The sequence below is a fragment of the Leptopilina heterotoma genome, unplaced genomic scaffold (assembly GCF_015476425.1).
Source record: "Leptopilina heterotoma isolate Lh14 unplaced genomic scaffold, ASM1547642v1 Lhet_36, whole genome shotgun sequence".
Lineage (NCBI taxonomy): Eukaryota > Metazoa > Arthropoda > Insecta > Hymenoptera > Figitidae > Leptopilina > Leptopilina heterotoma.
Window position 1 is genome coordinate 1,002,377 of NW_025111040.1, and position 19,311 is coordinate 1,021,687.

General features: G+C 23.1%; 1 protein-coding gene across 2 annotated transcripts in view; it reads right to left on the minus strand.

The window, feature by feature from the left end:
• The window catches only part of LOC122505571 (protein 60A), a 28,088-nt gene extending 14,279 nt beyond the window's left edge, over positions 1 to 13,809 (minus strand). The window contains exons 1-3 of one of the 2 annotated variants that reach the window (XM_043617283.1): positions 13,163 to 13,809; positions 12,462 to 12,967; positions 3,776 to 3,965 (exon numbers count right to left, since the gene is read on the minus strand). In XM_043617283.1, the coding sequence (XP_043473218.1) occupies positions 3,776 to 3,965; positions 12,462 to 12,879 (608 nt within the window). In that variant the 5' untranslated portion in view covers positions 12,880 to 12,967; positions 13,163 to 13,809. Of the gene's footprint in view, positions 1 to 3,775; positions 3,966 to 12,461; positions 13,010 to 13,162 lie in introns of both variants that reach the window. The other variant, XM_043617282.1, reaches the window with a different exon arrangement.
• Positions 13,810 to 19,311: the final 5,502 nt, after the last annotated feature.

The window sequence follows — 19,311 nt, forward strand, 5'->3', positions numbered from 1 at the left end:
AATTAAAAACGATTTTTTTAAACTTCTTACAAAAAAAAATTTGTAATTATTACATTATTTAGTTACTAAATAATTACAATTACTTATAGTTAAAAAAAAGAATTAATTCGAATTTTCATTTGATAAAATTTCAGTTTAATAAAAATTTTCTCTTAATTACATTTTTACAGATTTTTATTTGGTTTAATTGAATTTAATATAAAATTTCAAACCAAATTTTCACCAAGTTCAAATTTCTAATAAAAATTCGGTTAAATAAAAAATTCTAAAAAATATAAATACAGGTAATTAAAAAATCTTCTAAACTAAAATGTCAATTACTTGACTTTATCAAAAAAAATAAAAAATTTTTCTAAAAATGTATTTTTAAGTGACATTGTTTTATTCAAACGAATTTTTTACTTTTAAGTAATTAAATTAACTAAAATTCAAGAGATTAATTAATTAATTGAAAGTAATCGAAAATTCGTCTGTATAAGGTAAAATGTCAATCGAATAAAAATTTCGTCTGAATAAAAGAATAAGTTTAGAAAAAAATAAGTTTAGAAGAGAGAAGCAAAAAAATGAAAACTAATCAACTGAAAATGTTGAGTGATTTATTTTGCAATGGCAAAATACTTAAAGTGAGTGCATGTGAGAAAGCTGAGTGCACACACATATAATGAGAAACTGGAGTCGCCAGGTTGTCTCGAGAGATTGAGGAAGAAGTGGAAGAGACGAAGAGGGAAGGTATAAAAGATATTACATTCGAAAGACAGAGAGAGAAAGAGAGAGACGAGCAAAAAACATGTCAAAGAAGGAGGAATGCGTTACACGCATTTTAGAGGAAGAGACGAATAATGTAATTTCACGTGTGTGTATGTGTAAAAACACTAGAGGTCAATTTGCAGACAGTGACTATGTTAAACTTCTCTTCTTATCGTTAATTTACTTCAATTTGCGAAATAATATTTCCGGTCCTCTCCAACTCTTAAAACACGCAACTTTAATTCCTCCCCATTAAAAAATTTATCAACCCAGTTGTTTTCATATTGTCAATATTTCATTCTGGAAACAAAAATTTTTTTATTGTCAAAATTATACAGAAGAAATAGAATATACAATAAAAAATTTTTAAAGTACAATTAATTTTTTCGGAAAAGCAAAATTCTATTACAACTTTAATATAGTTTTTCCATTTTTTATAGACAAATTTTCAGATTTTTTATTCTAGAGAAAAATTCTTATATTCAATACATGCAAAAAATATTTTATCTGCAACAAATACAAATTTTATTATATTAGAGAAATTTTTAGATGCCACAAAAAATTAATTTTGTTTTTCCCTGATTTCCAGACAAAAATTTTCCGTTTTTCCCAGAGTCTTAGGAATATTCCGATTCACTCTAAAAATTATTAGATACTCAAAAAATGTTGTAGAACATTTATTTAAAATTCGTTGCAAGAATTCAATGATTTTTAGTAAATCGACAATTTAATTATTTCGGAAAATAATGTAATTCTTGAATAGAATTTTATTAAAACTTTTTTAAATAATAAAATCCCTGCGAAAAAATTTAGTACTTCTGCAAATAATTTATAAAAAATTTGTAAAAGTTGAATTTCTGTGAAATTTTTATTTTTTTATGAAAACAACTGAATTTTTGAGAAGAATTTTAATATTTTTAAAGATAATTGAAATTTTTACGAGAATTTTTTATAATTTTTTAACATAGTTGAATTTTTGCAAACATTTGCAGAAACAGAAATATTTGCATCAGAAATGAAGAATTAAAAAATTCTTTTAACCAAATTTTTCTTTTTTTTGTATTTACACAAAAAAATAGTGACTCAAATATTTTTTTTTGAAATTCGATAAGAGAAAAAATTTGTCACAAAAGAAAAAAAAATGATAAATACATGAGGAAAACTGGAAGAATTTATTTCTTTTCAAAAATGATTTTAAAAACGATTGTGTGTTTTTGGTAAATTCCAGTAAATACGCGTGTCTAACGAGTTTTTGAAGGTCCATTAGGATGAGAACTGCGAGAGAGAAGAAGATAAGGATGAGAGACAATGAGAAAGAGAAGTCGGTTAGGGTGGTCCTTTTGGGTGAAGCTTAACCGAAAAACCCTCAAGTTTATACGTATACACATACATATAGAGAAGCTAAACGAACAGGTAGAACAAATACCTGAGATTTTTTTTCAGGAACTTAAGCACCGCCAAATTAAGGACAAGATGACGATGTCAAAACTTTAAAGATGGAACTAATTTCCGAGAATGAGACAAAAAAATTACTACCACTCCCCCTTATAATAATAATAACAACAACTTTATTAATAAACAAATAATAATAATAGCTGATTAATAATTAATCACCATTTGTACTACTATTACAATTAATATTTTAATTGTTATTTTTTTCGATTACTTTTTTGCTTTCGATTTTTTCTTCTTCTTTTGATTGAATTTCGAATCATTTAAGAATGAATGAATTTAAGAGTGCAAAAAATTAGTAAATTCCCTTTTTTTTAAAAAAAAAAGTGTCCGGAATTTCTGATTTTCTTCACAAAAATAAAATCGTGAAAGAATTCTAAGAAAATAAATTTTCATAATAGAGTTGTATAGTTGAATCGGTATAATAAATATTCTCGCAGTTCTCCGTAAAATAGATTCTCAGAGAATGTGAACAAAAGTTTCTGGTATATATACATATAATTATACAAGAGATGACGCAGCTTCCGAAATTTCTTATGCATATCTAAAAAATAGAGAAGAAGATAAAACAAATGAAATATAAATAAAAAAAATCTTTTTAATATTTAAATAAAAAATAAATAATTTATTGAATAATTAATTATTTCCTAAAATGGAATTCTTCTAAAAAATTTGTTCAAAATTTTAATTTTTAAAATTCTTTCGGTTTAAAATTGTATTAAATCTATACTTAAAATCCTTCAAAGAATTTTATTGCAATTTTTAAAAATAATTGAATTCATATAAGGAATTTTATTAGAATATGGAAAATAATTGAATTCCTTCGAAGAATTGCTCTAATTTTTTGAATATATGTAATTGACTTTTCTAATAGGTATAATTGTCATTAGTTTTTTTAAAGATTTTTTTTAGTTTTTCGAAAATAATGTAGTTTTTTAACTAATTTGAATTAAAAATTTTGAAAGTAATTGAATTAAACAAAGAATTTTTTTCAACTTTTTAAAATAATTTTTTCTGTTAATAATTATAATTAAAAATTTGATTATTGAATTTCATTAAAATTCTATTGAAAATAATTGAATCCTTTAATGAAATTTTATTGAAATTTTATTGAAAATAATTGAATATTTGCAAAGAATTTTATTAAAATTCTCTTGGAAATAATTGAATCCTTTCATGAAAAATTCGATTATTGAATTTCATTGCAATTTTTTGTAAATAATATTGAATCCTTTTTAAAATTGAATTCTTTTCAACAAATTTTATAAAATGAGTACTGAAAATAATTGAATTCTGGCAAAGAATTTTAGCAAAAAAAATTGAAAATAATTGAATTTCTTCGAAGAATTTTATTAATATTTTACAAAAGAAGTTAATTCTTTTAAAAAATTGTATTTAAACATTTTTTTGGAAATTATAAACAAAAATAATTCATTATGTAGTGAATAAATGAACTTTTTAAAGTTTGAATCTAAAATTAGTCGAAAATTAAAGTACCTAGTATGATTACATGTAGTATAGATAATTAGACATTAATAATAATTGAGATAAAATTCTATTTTTAAATTTTTTTTACCCCTTTTCGGTGCGTAGAACACGATAGGCTGTGATCATAAAAGAACCACGACTTCGACGATGTTTAATTGTTGTTGTATTACGATAGAGTCGAAGTTCGGCGCCAATTATCTGCTCTTCCGGTGGCACTTCCGAAACATCAAACCAGAGCCTCTTTCCTCTTTCGTGCCTCACTCCAGGTACATGATGATCTGCAATTTTTTATCACAAAACTATTTTAATTATCATTTTAAAACAAAATTCTATTTTTATTTTTATGAATTCCTCGAAAAATTTAATTATTTTTAAACATTGTTTGCAAGAATTCAATTACAATTCACGAATAATGAAATTCTTCGCTGAAATTAATATATTTTCAAAATCTACTATTTTAATAAAATTTCTCAAAAGAATTCAATTATTTAAACAAAATTTAATAAAATTCGTTGTAAAAATTCAATTATTTTCAAAAATAATAATATTCTTCACAAGATTTCAATTATTTAAAAAAAAAATGTATTAAAATTCGTTGCAAGACTTCAATTCTTTTCCAGAATAATAAAATTCCTCACAGGATTTCAATTTTTTTTTAATGGAATTTAAAGTAAATTCTTCGAAAAACATCATTAATTTAAAAAATTTTATTAAACTTCTTCGAAAGAAATAAATGAACAATTATCAATTATTTTTAAGAATGTTTGTAAAAGTTTCTAGAAAATTTTCAAATCCATTTGTTTACAATTATTCAATTTTACGAAATTTTAATTATTCATAAATTCTTCAATTAAATATTTAGAAAATAAAAACGTGAAATAATTTTTAAAAAATAATTGAATTAAATTTTTTCAAAATACAATTATTTCTAAAAATTCATTTCATAATACTTTTAATATTCAATTATTATCTAAAATTTTAACTGTAATTCATTTTTATAACAATTTTTATCAGAAAATTCTACGAGAATTCAATTATTATTTAAATACAAAAAAGAAAAAAAATATTGAATAAATGAATGTTTCTCAAAATTGAATTCTCGTAAAGAATTTTAGCAAAATATTTTTAAATAATTGAATTTTTTCGACGAATTTTCTTAAAAATTTCAAGAATAATTACATTTTTCGAGGAATTTAGTTAAAATTGTATTAAAAATAATTGAAATTCTATGATGAGTTTTATTATTCATGAAAATAATTGAATCTCTGTAAAAAATTGTATTATTTATGAAAATAATTGAATTATTGCGAAGAAATTTATAAAAAATTGAATAAATGAATTTTGAAGAAGAATTTTATTATTTTTAAAGATAATTGAAATTTTGACGAGAATATTTATAAATTTTGGAGCATAATTGAATTTCTGAAAAGCATTTGAAATTTTTCTAAAATGCAATGTTTTAGAGTTTTTTTTAACTATAAAATTCTTCTATATAAATCCATGATTTTTAATAATTAATTAAATATATATTTAAAAATTAAATAAAACTAATTATGAATCCTGCAAATTTAATTTTTTTCAGTTTTTTTTCATCCCTGAAATTCTCTGACCAATTTTACTTTCCCTGAATTTTCTGAATTTTCCTTGAATTCCCTGATTTTCCCGACCTGTGACAGCCCTGTTTAAATCAACTATTCTTTCTTTTTTCTTTTATAATCGAATAAAAAGTTGTTTCAATCAAATATTCTTTCTTTTATCTCTTCTGTTTTAATCAAATAAAAAGTAGTTTAAATCAACTGAAAAAAAATTGTTTAATAAAATTTTCATTATACAAAAATTATATTAAATGAAAATTTTCTTTCAACTCATACGAAAATTAGACAACCAGTGAGGATCAAATAAAAGAATTGTTTTCTAAAATTTCGATTCTATCGAAATTCTACTAAATGGGAATTTTACTAAATATAAAAATTTAGTTAAATAAGAAATTTAAATGTCAATGACATTTTTTGGAAATAAATGGACAACAGAAATCTCCGATATTGAAACCCAGATGGTCCTCGAAACTTTATATTTGATTTTTTTTTTCGCTGGAAGAGTTTGGCACGCGCTTGTTTGTCTTCTTGGGACATTGGAAGTATGGACAAATGTATGTGTACTCTCCATGATTCACGGATTTGCTTTTGAAGCAAAAGAAGAAGAAGGAATGAAACGGGAGAAAGACAAAGAAGAAAAAGATTATGAGAATACAACTCGAGGAAAAGAAAAAGAAGTGGAAGAAGAAGAAGTAGAAGTAGTAGAAGAAGAAGAAGCAGGAGAAGAAGAAGTAGAAGAAGAAGAAGAAGAGTCTTTGGGAGGTTGGGGGAGTTTTAAAGGACTCCAAAAAACAAAACCGTCTTGCTGCGATCGCTCCGGGATGGTCCCAAGCTATTCGGACCACCCCGAGTGGGGACCGCAGCTCGTTCGCTCGCGGCAATCAGGTGCCTTTGGAATGCGACCGTCCGAGAGAAACAAAACTAATTTTTATGCCCTTATCCACTTCGGAACATTAGGCATTATTTAGCCTCCCTGAGAAGCAAGTGGGGTCTTTTCTCCTTCGGTCCATATAGTGGACGCAAAAAAAAATGAGAGAGAAAGACAAGAACTGTTTTTTTTCTTCTTCTACTTCTTCTTCTTCTTCGAAAAAAAAGAAGAGAAATCATGTCGGCGATGAAAGTTCAGAAAGAAAAGAAGGAGACGATTTCGTGCTGCGAATCGATCTCCCTCCATTTAATCCCCTAGTTTATGCCTCGAAACGATCCACATTATATAAATCAATACGTGCCAACTTTAGGCACGCGAGTTATCTTCACTCATTCCTTCTTCTTCTCTCATCCACACACCAATATTTTCTCTCTGATCCGTAAATTTTTTTTTCTCCTTTTTTCAATCCAAACATTTTATTGACTTTTTTCTGTACTATTTTTTCCTCCTCCTGAAAATGGACAAAATCTTTTTTAATTTTTTCATATTTTTATTTTGCATTCATAAATTATAAAACTCTTGTTAAATTTTTTCATATTTTTCTTTTGCATTCATAAATTAAAAATCTTGTTAAATTTTTTCATATTTTTCTTTCGAATTATTATTTATAAATTAAAAACCAAAAGTTTAATTAAATAAAGATTCAACATAAAATTACAACTGAAAGCAAAATTAGCTTTAATAACCTCGTAAAATTTTTATTAACAATTTGTTGAAAAAAAGAAGAAACCAGCGAAATGAATTTATTTTTGTTTGCTTTTTGTTTCCTAATTTTTTTGATAATTTTTATTTTTCGTGTTTTGAATTTTAAAATGAAGGAAATTTGAAATTAATGCTTTAAAAATTAAAAAATACAAAAAATAAATTAAACCAAATTTTTTTCATATCAAAATACTCCTTCTATATTATTTCTTTTATAATTTTGAGTCTAAAATAATTGAATTCTTATTCTAAAAATTATTGAAAAAATCCAAATATTTCAAAATCATTAAATTTCTTGCGAAGAATGTTTATAATCAACATTTTTTTAAATAATTGAATTCTTAGGAAAAATTTTATTAAAATAATATTAAAAATATTTAAATTCTTATAAAGAGTTTTATCAAAATTTATGAAATTAAATGAAATTTTGGCGAAGAATTTTATAATTAACATTTTTTTTTAATAATCGAATTCTTTTCAGAAATTATATTACAATTTTTTTTAAATAATTCAATTCCCTCAGAAAAATATTATTATTTCTGAAAATAATTGAAATCTTGATAAGAATTTTATTAAAATTCTATTAAAAATAGAGAATTTTACCAAAAAATTTTCAAAATTAAACTCTGCTTAAACTTTGCCGGTTTATATAAATAAATAAATAAAATAATTTGATTTCTGTGAGGAATTTTATTATTTATTAAATTTTTTCAAGGAATTTAATTAAATTTTATTCTTATAAAGAATTTTATGGAAATTTTTGAAAATAATAAAAAATTTATTCAAATTCTGGCTAAGAATTTTATTAAAATTTTAATAAGATGGTTACTTAATTTTTTCGAGTAATTTTATTAAAATTGGATTGAAAATATTTCAATTCTCATAAAGAAATTAATCCAAAAATTTCAAAATAATTATAATTCTTTAAAATAATTAAATTCTTACTAAAACTTTTATAAATCAAAATAAATAATTGAAAACTTGCTAAGAATTTGATTAAAATTTTCAAAAATAATGGAATTTTTTCGAGTAATTTAATTAAAACTATTGAAAATATTTCAATTCTCATAAAAAGTTTAATCAAAATTTTAAAAAATAATTGAATTTCTACAAAGAATTGTAATAAATTTCTTTAAAATAATTAAATGCATGCGAAAAATTTTATAAATTATGAGAATAATTGAAATCTGGAAAAGAATTCAATTCAAATTTTCGAAAATAATTGAATGATTTCGATTGAGTTTGAAATGTTTTAAAGTAATTGAGTTTCTGTGAAGAATTTTATTAAAATTCTTTAAAACAATTGAATTCCTGTGAAAAATTTTATAAATTATGAAAATTATTGAAATCTTGCTAAGAATTGATTTAAAATATTCGAAAATAATTGAATTTTTTCGAGGATTTTAATTGAAATTGTATTGAAAATATTTCAATTCTCATAAAAAATTTTATGAAAAATTTTATTAAAATTAATTGAATTTTTGCGAAGAATTTTATCAAATTTTCAAATATAATTAAATTCTTTTGATAAATTTAATTGAAAATAATTGAATTTCCACGAAGAATTTTATTCCAGTTTTTTAAAACAATAAATAATAATATTTAGTAAATTAGTTAATAATAATTGAATTTTTTAAAGATTTGAATCTGAATTTATTCCAAAATTGAAATTAATATTTGAAAATAACAAATTTTTTCAATTTGCATAATAATAATAGTGAATAAAAATAATTATGAAACATTTGCTCCTAAAATAATAATTAATGTACAGGTATATTTTGTAACGAAACTATTTCGGAGTTAAAATTGCTTTTATAGAATATTCAGAAATGAAAAAAAAAAACTATGGAAATTTTAATCTAAGTGAATGAGACGAGTCTTTTGATTTTTGCAAAATTTTACGTCATAATAAATAAATATATATATTATCCCCGAGTGGTTTCGAGTCCGGGTCGTTCATTTTGCGTTTGGTTTCGGTCGTTTATCTCTCCCCCTCTCTCTACACTTCTACAAAAGGAAGATGAGTCAATATCTCTCTTTCTCGAGTCCCGAGGAGCCGCGAGCAGGTAAAAATGTCTCAACTTGGTGGCCCGCACTCACGTTCGACGTCTTCTTCTTCTTCTTTCTTTCTTTTCTCTTCTTTTCTTTTTTTCTGCCTTTAAACCGCGCCAGTGGGTGGAGATTGCGAACGAAGTCGAAAAGAGAGACGACAAAAAGAGAGGGGGAAGTCTAAAAAGATCCTAATGAAACATTTAAAAAGAGGAAAATTGCAAACGATTCATTTCTGTTGCTACTAAATTTTATGATTTACCAGAAAATGACAAGTTTCTCCCTTTTTTCTTCTCTGTGAATTTTTAATTAATTTAAAAACAAATTCTACTTTTTCAAAAATTAAGCGAAAAATGTAATTAATTACCTAATTATTCTGATTTTTATTTTATAATAAACAAATTTCAAATTTCCCTATTGTAAAATTTTGATTCTTGAGAAATTCCACTGAATGAAAATGTTGATGAATAAAAAAAAATTTTCTTTCGAATCCAAAAATTTGATTAAACCGAAAAACATTCTAAAGTTAAAATTTGATATCTATTAAATAATAAAATCTTGGAAGAATGAAAATTATAAAAAAATCACATAAAATTGAAATTAGAGTTTTAAAAAATCAATTTTTAAATTTTCGGTTCCTTTGCTTCTCTATATTCAACCATTTAATTTGCATGAAATTAAGTGTCAAAGAGCAATCAATAGAAGTATATCAATTAGTAGATCGTCTAAAGGCGATTTTATCGCAGAAAAAGGCAAAATCTGTAATAACTTCCAGGTGATTAATTGGAGGCACGCACACAACTCATCGCCATTAAGTCGAATCAAGAACCAAAATTTGCCCTCACGTAATTCGATTTTAATTTATACGATTTGTTTCTTTTCTTTTAATCGAAAATAAATGATGCAAAGAATCTTATATATATGCGGAATATCAAATAATTAAATTGAAAAAAAATTGATTTGAATCAAATATAATTTATTATCAATTTTTTTTTATAATTTAATATTAAGTTTAGGATTAATTCAAATTTACCAGAATTTAATATCAAATTTATTGACCCCAAAAGTAAATAAAAAAAATAATTAAAAAGATACTTCTTCAATTTTTTTTCAGTCTGAACTTAATTTCTAGGAAGAATTCAATTATTTTCATAAATAATAATTGTTCGGAAGAATTCAATTATTTTTATAAATAATAAAACTCTTTGCAGGAATTCAATTATTTTCAATACAATTTTAATGAAATTTCACGAAAGGAATCAATTATTTTTTTTAATTTTTAATGAAACTTTTCGAAAAAATTCAATTATTTTCTAAAATTTAAAAAATTTTCGAAACAATTCAATTATTTTTATAAGTAGTAAAATTCTTAACAAGAATTAAATTGTTTGTATAAATAATAAAATTCTTCTCTGGAATTCAATGATTTTCAATACAATTTGAATAATATGTATCTCAAGAATTCAATTATTTTGAATAAAATTGTAATGAAATTCAATAATCCCATTTTAAATTATAATCATTAACCGACACTATTTTCAATATTTCAATAAAATTCCCTGAATGAATTCAATTATTTTAAAAAATTGTAATAAAATTCTGAGAAAAATTTAATTATTTTCTATAATTTTTAATAAAATTCAGTAATCAAATGTTTCATTTCAATTACAAGAAAAAACGATTGATTTGAACTTGAAAGAAATCCATCATAAAATTCAATTACTTTCAAAATTAATTTCAATTAAAATTATTCAAGAAATTCCATTATTCTAAAAAAAATTCAGGGAAATTCTTGAAAAGAATTTAATTAGGATTTTAAATAATTTTAATAAAATTCTTCGCAACAATTCAATTATTTTCATATAAATAATAAAATTCTTCGAAGGAATTCAATTATTTTTATGAAATTTTTTGATAAAATTCTTTGCCAGAATTCAATGATTTCCAAAAATAATAAAATTATTCAAAGGAATTCAATTATTTTCAATTTTTTTGATAAAATTCTTTGCCAAAATTCAATGATTTTCAAAAATAATTAATTTATTCGAAGGAATTCAATTATTTCCAATTTTTTTGATAACATTCTTTGCCAGAATTCAATGATTTTCAAAAATAATAAAATTATTCGAAGGAATTCAATTATTTTCAATTTCTTTGATAAAATTCTTTGCCACAATTCAATGATTTCCAAAAATAATAAAAGTCTTCGAAGGAATTCAATTATTTTCAAAATTTGTAAATAAAATTCTTTATAAAAATTTAATTTTGATAAACATTCACTTATTCAATACATTATTTTTTTTTATTTAAATAATTGAATTTCCGTAAAAATTATTGCAGAAATTCAATTATTTGTAATAAAAGTCTTCGCAGAAATTCAATTATGTTTAAGAATTTTTTTATTTAATTCTTCGCAACAATTCAATTATTGTCATAATAAATAATGAAATTCTTCGAAGAATTTCAATTGTTTTTATAAAATTTTTTGATTAAATTCTTTGCAAGAATTCAATGATTTTCAATGCATTCATTTTAAAATTGAAAACATTTAAAATAAAATATTATTTAAAAAGTTAGAAAACAAATAAGCAAACAATAAAAGTAACTGCAAACAGATTACCGGAATACAATGATTAGGTATTAATATAGATGAAGATTATTTCAAATCTATTAAAAAATTTATATTTTTTAGGAATAATTTCTGATAATATTTAATTAAATATAATTTATTATTTTTCTCCATTTAATTCAATTCTATTGATATGGAATTAAATTAACATAAAAACTGAAATTAGTAATTTAGAAATTTAATTCTATTAGATTAATTAGATAAATTAATGAATTAATTAGATTAATTCTGTGATGGAAAGGCAAAATAGCACAACAGTCATTTTTAGCAATTTTGAGATATCACCGCAGTTTTTTATAAAATATATATGTAATGCTTTTCAAATAGTTTTATCATTACTAAATCAATTAAATGGAAATTAATGCAAAACAGATTGCATCTACTGTTTTCCGGATTATTTAATTGCGAATTATGAAAATCGAAAAGCAGTTGAAAAATTTATTTACTGTTTCTATGAAAATAAATTATTATTTACTTTTTTAGTTTCGAATCAAATATTAAGTCTAAATGCCAAGAATCATTTCGATATTGAAAGAAGTACTTCTTTTCAATATTAAGAGAATATTAAAACCCGCTTATCAAAAATGTATATAGTTGTGCTGTTACTCTTTTCCTCCACAGAATTATAATCAACAATTTGTACCCGTTTCTTAAAAACTTGAAACTGAAATTGACACCACTTTTGTAAATAGTTGTGGTTTACTTTTCTGTTCCTAACATATAGGGACAATAATAGAAAAAATTAAAAAATACGATTTTGTCACTCGATGGTCCTAAAAATTTTGAGATTAACGATGCAAACGATGACACTGAGTCAATAAATTAAACATCGGGATATGAAATAGAAATAAAAATAAGCAAAATAACTGACTGTGTGAGGCAAACGTCATGATGACATCGCTCTGGTCGATGGCCCTTAGATCCTGACCGGACAAGTTGAACTCGCCATGCTTTCCTTCTTGTTGCTTGACGTCGACCGGTTTCTCGTTCTCGTCCAGCTCGCCAAGTGCGTTCTTATAAATGTCCAAAAGAAACTTGGGAGCGGACCTCTTCACCTGAGGCGGCCGATGAATGACATGCTTCGGCCTATCGGGCAATCCAAGAAGATTCAATATTTCATGTTCAACTTCGCGTTTCTCTTGTTGCGAGACCAATCGATGTATCACAGTTTGATCGAAACCATTGTCAATATAAAGTCCACTCATTCTCTTGGCAGTGATTTCTGTCGTAACCATCCCCAATATCACGAGCCATGAACAATAAATTATTATCACCTCCTGGCGAAACATTGCCGCGGGGAATTTTCCACCACGCGCACACACCACCGCTTTGTCTCTTTTCGTCCTCGTCGTCGACCACTTCCTCTCCCTCAAGGTCCTGAGGGAGACAACATTCGGAAAAGGTTATTATTTTGCCGCACTAAAAAAAAAAGAACAAATTTTCTTTTTTATTTTATTATTATTTCTTCTAATATCATTGCATTTTTGTTTTTTTTCACCTACTTCTAATTTTTAAGAAAAAGAAAGGAGCGCACTTTCAGAAAAGGAAAATTAAAATACGAACTCGAATTACCTGTCGTTCGGTCACACAGACACTGTAACCACCGTTCACCACTGACGACGACTCGGTGACCACTGCACTGCACGGCTCTCCGCAATTTCAAGAGTCTGTTTGTCTGGCCCGATCGGCCGTTTGCCGTATCTACTTGTAAACCTCCTCTTGAGTTCATAATGTTCCTCATGAGACCTCCAGCTTCACTACACCGCCTCCCAGGCACGTACTTTCACCGTTTGGTTCCCATTCTGTATATATTCAACATTCACAAATTAATATTTAGAAGAAGAATAATTTTCATAATTCCATTTATAAAATCCTTTCCTTTTTATTTCGGAAATAAAGACAAAAAAATAATATATTTCTAACTTACAATTTTCTCTCGATGAATCCAGAGGTGAAATTTAATCCTTCTTCTTGTACTCCAATACCTTTTCGTTCCTCTTCCTAAATTTTTTGTTAACTTACCTTGCATTTTTCTTACTGAAAATCTAACAGGGTTGCCACAAAAATTTAATTTTTTATTTTTCCCTGATTTCCAAACAGAATTTTGACTTCTTCCCTAAGGAATATTCCAATTTGCTTTAAAAATGATTAGATCCAGACAAAATTTTGATTTCTTCCCTAAGGAATATTCTAATTTGCTTTAAAAATGATTAAATACTAAGAAAAATGTTCTATTTCATTTATTTACAATTTTCTTCAAAAGTAAAATTATTCAAAAACATCAATAACTTCATTTCTAAATAAATAATTAATCATTATTATTTTTTCATAGGAATTAAGATTTTCAAAACATTCAAATTCAAGCCTTTTGAAATTCAATAATTTATTTAATAATTAAATATGACCGAGAGATAAAATCATTTTTTCATTTTATTTCTATTTTATATTATAAGAATATTGTTATTTTAATTTTTTCAAAATTAATTTCACCATATTTAAATTCAATTACATATTATTTTCTAGAATTTTTAACTAAAACTCTACTTTAAATCAATTATTTTTAAGAATTTTTGAAAAAGTTCTTTGAGAATTTTTAAAAACATTTGTTTACAAAATTCAATTTTACGAAATGGCGATTATTCGGAAATCCTTCAATTAAAAATATATTAGAAAATAAATACTTCAAATTAATTTCCAAAAAAGAATGCAATTAAACTTTTTCAAAAAAATTAATTCTACAAAATAATTACTGAAAAGTATATGAAATATTGAGATTTTTAAAGATTTCAATTTGAAATCTTTTTCAAAATTCAATTATTTCTAAAAATTACTATTATTTTTATAACTTATCTATAATTCAATTATTTTTTTTAGAATTTTTAGCTAAACGACAATTTAATTCAATTCTTTCGAAGAATATTAATGTAATTTTTCGAATAATTGCATTTTCTAGAGAATTTATTTAAAATTGTATTAAAAATAAATAAATAATTGAAATCTTGTAAAAAAAATTTATTACATTTATAAAAATAATTTAATTCTTACATCAAATTTTATTAAAATTTAATTTAAAATTTTGCTCAGAATTTTTTTGCAATTTTTTAAAATAATTGAATTCATTTAAGGAATTTGATCATAATATTGAAAATAAGTGAAATCTTTCGAAGAATTTCTCTAATTTTTTAAATATTAATGATTTTTTAATAATTTTCATTAATAATTGTATATTATTAAATTTTATTAGATTCACTGATAAAAAATTAAATTTTTCTGAATAATTTTTTTAAGGTTTTTGAAAATAATTTAGTTTTTCAAATAATTTGAATTAAAAATTTTGAAAGTAAGTAATTGAATTGAACAAAGAATTTTTTCAATTTTTTAAAATAATCGATTCTGTTAATATAATTATAATTAAAATTGTGAGTATTGAATTTTATTAAAATTCTATTGAAAGTAATTCAATTCTTTCATAAAATTTTATTCAAATCTTATTCAAAATAATTGAATGCCTGTGAAGAGTTATTTATTAAAATTATTGAATATTTACAAAGAATTTTATTAAAATTCTAAAGGAAATAATTGAATCCTTTTATGAAATTTTATTAAAATTCTATTGACAATATTTGAATTCTGGCAAAGAATTTTGTTAAAAATTTGAAAATAATTGAATTCCTGTGAAATTTTTATTTTTTATGAAGATAATTGATATTTTTCGGGTAGAGTTTTATCAAAAATTTTTTTTTAATAATTGAATTCTTTTGGAAAATTTTATTAAAATAGTAAATATTGAAAATCATTGAATTGGGAAACATTTTTTGAAAATAATTGAAATTTTGCCAAGAATTTTATTATAATTTTTGAAAATAATTGAATTTTGGAGAAGAATTTTATTACAATTTTTTAAAATAATTGAACTACTGCAATTATTTGTAACTTCTTAAAAATTCAAATTTTTAGTATTTTTAACTAAAATTCTTCTATAAATTCATTGTTTTTAATAATAATTATGTAATTAAATATAATCTATATTAAAAAATTTAACTATTTTAATTATTAAGAAGAAATTATTGTCAGAAATAGAAAAAATTGAATGCTTTGTATTAGAATTCGTGGTAATTTAATAGTTTATCAGGCAATCAAAAATGACACAAAAATTCGAAATTTGCCTATAAATTCTAAAAATTTAATTTTTTCCAATACTTTTAATAAAATTCCCTAATTTTTTCTTGAATTCCCTGACCTGTGGTAAACTCTGAAATTTGACTCAGAATCAACTCTACATTTAATTTGTTTCAAATAAATTTAATTTTTGATTCAAACAAATTAAATTAAATTAATCAATTGAGAAATAGATAACAAATCAAAAATAGTGCAAAGTAATAACAGAAAAGACAATAGAAAAAAAAATTGATTTTCAACACTTGAAATCAAAATTACATTCAAATTACCAACTTATTTGAATTATGAGATTTTCTGAATTCATTCTTTGGGAGATTTTAATCTTTCGAAAAGAATCTCAAGAGAGAAATATGAGAAAGAAAGTCTCATAGGACAAGGTAATGACAAGGTCGAGCCGAAAATTAGTTACGCCAACACATAACTTCATTATATATGTATGTACGTTAAGATTGCTTGCGTTAAAATGTAGTATTTATAATTTACAACATTCGTGAATGGCAAAATATTTTTTTTATTCAATAAAAAAATTATAAATTTTTCCTTTTGAAAATTATAAAACTGTTTAAATATATACAATATACAAATCCGAAAAGAGAAATTTTAGACTAAATTGTACATAATATGGGGAAAACTTCAATAATAAAACTATTATAAATTATTAAAAATAAAATTAAGAAAATAATTTTTTTAGATAAGAAAAAATTACGGTCATTTTTAGGAGAATATTTAAAAACCCGTTTTTAAACGATTTTTAGTATTTTCTGCTTCTTCATGATTGAGAAATGAAGAGTTGAAAAAAATGGTTTTGAAATTTAAAGAAAAAAAATAGAAACTGGATAAAGTTAATATTTTTTTCCCTGGTTTATTAAATTATTTGATCCCTCGCGTGCCAAAGGAATACGTTCCTGATTCATAGAAATAGGAACGCCTCTGTCGAAGAGTAGGCGGGTACAGACCATTCTTCTTTAAAGTAGCGAGAAGGATCAGGCCTGTTGAACAATCCAGAAAGCAATGGGGGTCAAAGAAATAAAACATCCATTTAAAAAAAAAAATCGAAAAAAAACAATAAAAAACAACAAAAAAAAGGGGAAAAAAATTCAATAAAAATTTCTCCGTACTTCAGATTTGTTTCCTTCAATCAATATTCAAACGGAAAGATTCTATTAATTGTTTACACTATAAAAAATTGAAAACAAATATTATTTATGCACACTGGAAAAAAAATTTATTCGATGCAAATAATCGATTACTTGTCTATTATCAAATAAATATTTACTTGAATCAAATAATTTTTGTTTGAATCAATTAAATGGTATCTGCTTCAAATACTGAAATTATTGGTTCAAATAATTACTGATTCAAATTTATTTGATTTAAATAAAAATTATTTGATTCGAGTAAATATTTATTTGATAATAGATAAGATTACAGAAGAAAAAATCCAATCCAAAAAATCCAGACGGAAAAATCCAAGAAAAAAAGTCCAAAGTACAAAAAATGCAAAATAAAAATGTCCAAAGTGGCTTTAGTCGGTTAAAAATACAAAAAAGTCGAAAAAGTCGAAAAAGTCGTTTATTTAATTCAGTGTTGTCACAGAAAATTTAATTCATATTTTCCTGACCTTTAACTGATTTCTAAATTCAATTATTCAAAACTTGAAAAATTTTGTTAAATAAATATTTAAATACTTCTTATTTGCTTTTCCAAGGAAAATAAAATTTTAAATTATTTTTTACAAACTCATTTTTCAATCATAAATCAATTATTTTTAATAATTTTCCGAAAGTTCTTCATGAATTCAATTAATTAAATACAAAAATTCAATTTTTCATAATAATTGTGACTGTAATTGTAATCAAATTTTTAAAGAATTTTAATTATAAATAGGAACATGATTTTTCCAAAATGAATGAATTTTAAAAAATTAGAATGAAATAATTCTAAAAGATATGCTTTTTTCAAAAATATTTTAATATAATTTTTATAAAAGCTAATTTTCATTAATTTTCATTTTTAAATTTATACTTAAAGATTTTTCATTAAAATTTTGGAGAATTCAATTATTTTCAAAATATGCAATTAAAATTCTCAAAAAGTTGATTATCAATAATTGTAATAAAATACTTGAATAAAATTAATTATTTTCAATTAAATTTAACAAAATTTCAATTATTCAAATTCTGTTAAATTATATATATTTCGAAAATTTAATTAGAAAAATGATTCAAAAATAATTTTTGAAAAATTCATCTATAATTATTTTTCACACTGCAAAAATCAAAAATAATTTACATTTTATCCTAAAAATGTGGTATTTTGTTGCAATATTTGAAAGAAATGTCGAAAAAGTCGCAATTTTTGAAAATAAGTCGAAAGAAGTTGCATTTTTTAAAAAAAGTCATAAAAATTCGCAAAAAAGTCATAATATCCGAGACCTGCGAATATAATTGAATAAAAAAAGCTGCACGTAATGTAATAACAACAACAATTATTAATTAAATTAAATATAGAAAAATGTATTCAACAATAAAATTATAATGACGAGAAAAATCTACAACCCTGAATCGTCGCAGTTTGTGTCGTGTAATAAAAAAATATAATATACGAAATTCTACTGGGATGAGAGACAGGCGTACACCTCTCGCGTTTCGCAAAGAAGAATAAATAAAGAGTAAATAAAAGAAGCGCGTGTGTGTATATAGATGGGAGAGGTTAAATGAGAAATAAAAAAAAAAGAAAAAAAAACAGCAGAAAGAGAAGGAAAGTGCCCTGGAGGCAAATTCCAGATGAGCGGATCAGGAATCTTGGAAAGATTTGTGACTCTTGTATTTTCTCTCTCTCTCCCTCTCCCCTTAACTCTGACTAGAGAGAAAAATATTTCCTCCAATTTCCGGACTGCAAGACAAAAATTGAAAAGAAATTATTTACCGATTAATAAAAATAATAAATAAATTTGTTTATTTATTGTTTTTCGGGCTAAAACTATATTTTTGTTTCTTATTATTTATTAATAATTCCGCGCGCTAAACTGAAAAATGTGATGTTTAATTTATTATTATTCTGGAAAATTAAAAAATTTATTATTCAAATTTCAATTTTTGAATAATTTCAGATTCAAAATTTTTGAAATTTACTTTTTACGGAATTAATTATTAGGTATTGTTTTTTATTTTTAACAAATTTCATAGAATTCTTCACAAGAATTCAATTATTTTTATTGATAATTAATATTCTTCGGACGAATTCAATTATTTTTATAAATAATATAAAATACTTTGCGCAGGAATTCAATTATATTCAATATAAAATTTTAAAAAACTTCACGAAAGGATTCAATTATTTTCTAAAATATTAATAAATTCTTGGAAACAATTCAATTATTTATATAAATAGTAAATTATTTCGCAAGAATTACATTGTTTTCTATCAATAATAAAATTCTTCTCCAGAATTCAATTATTTTTAATACAATTTTAATAGAATTAAATAATCAAATTTTTAATTGTAATTCAATTATTTTCAAAAATTTCAATTAAAATTAT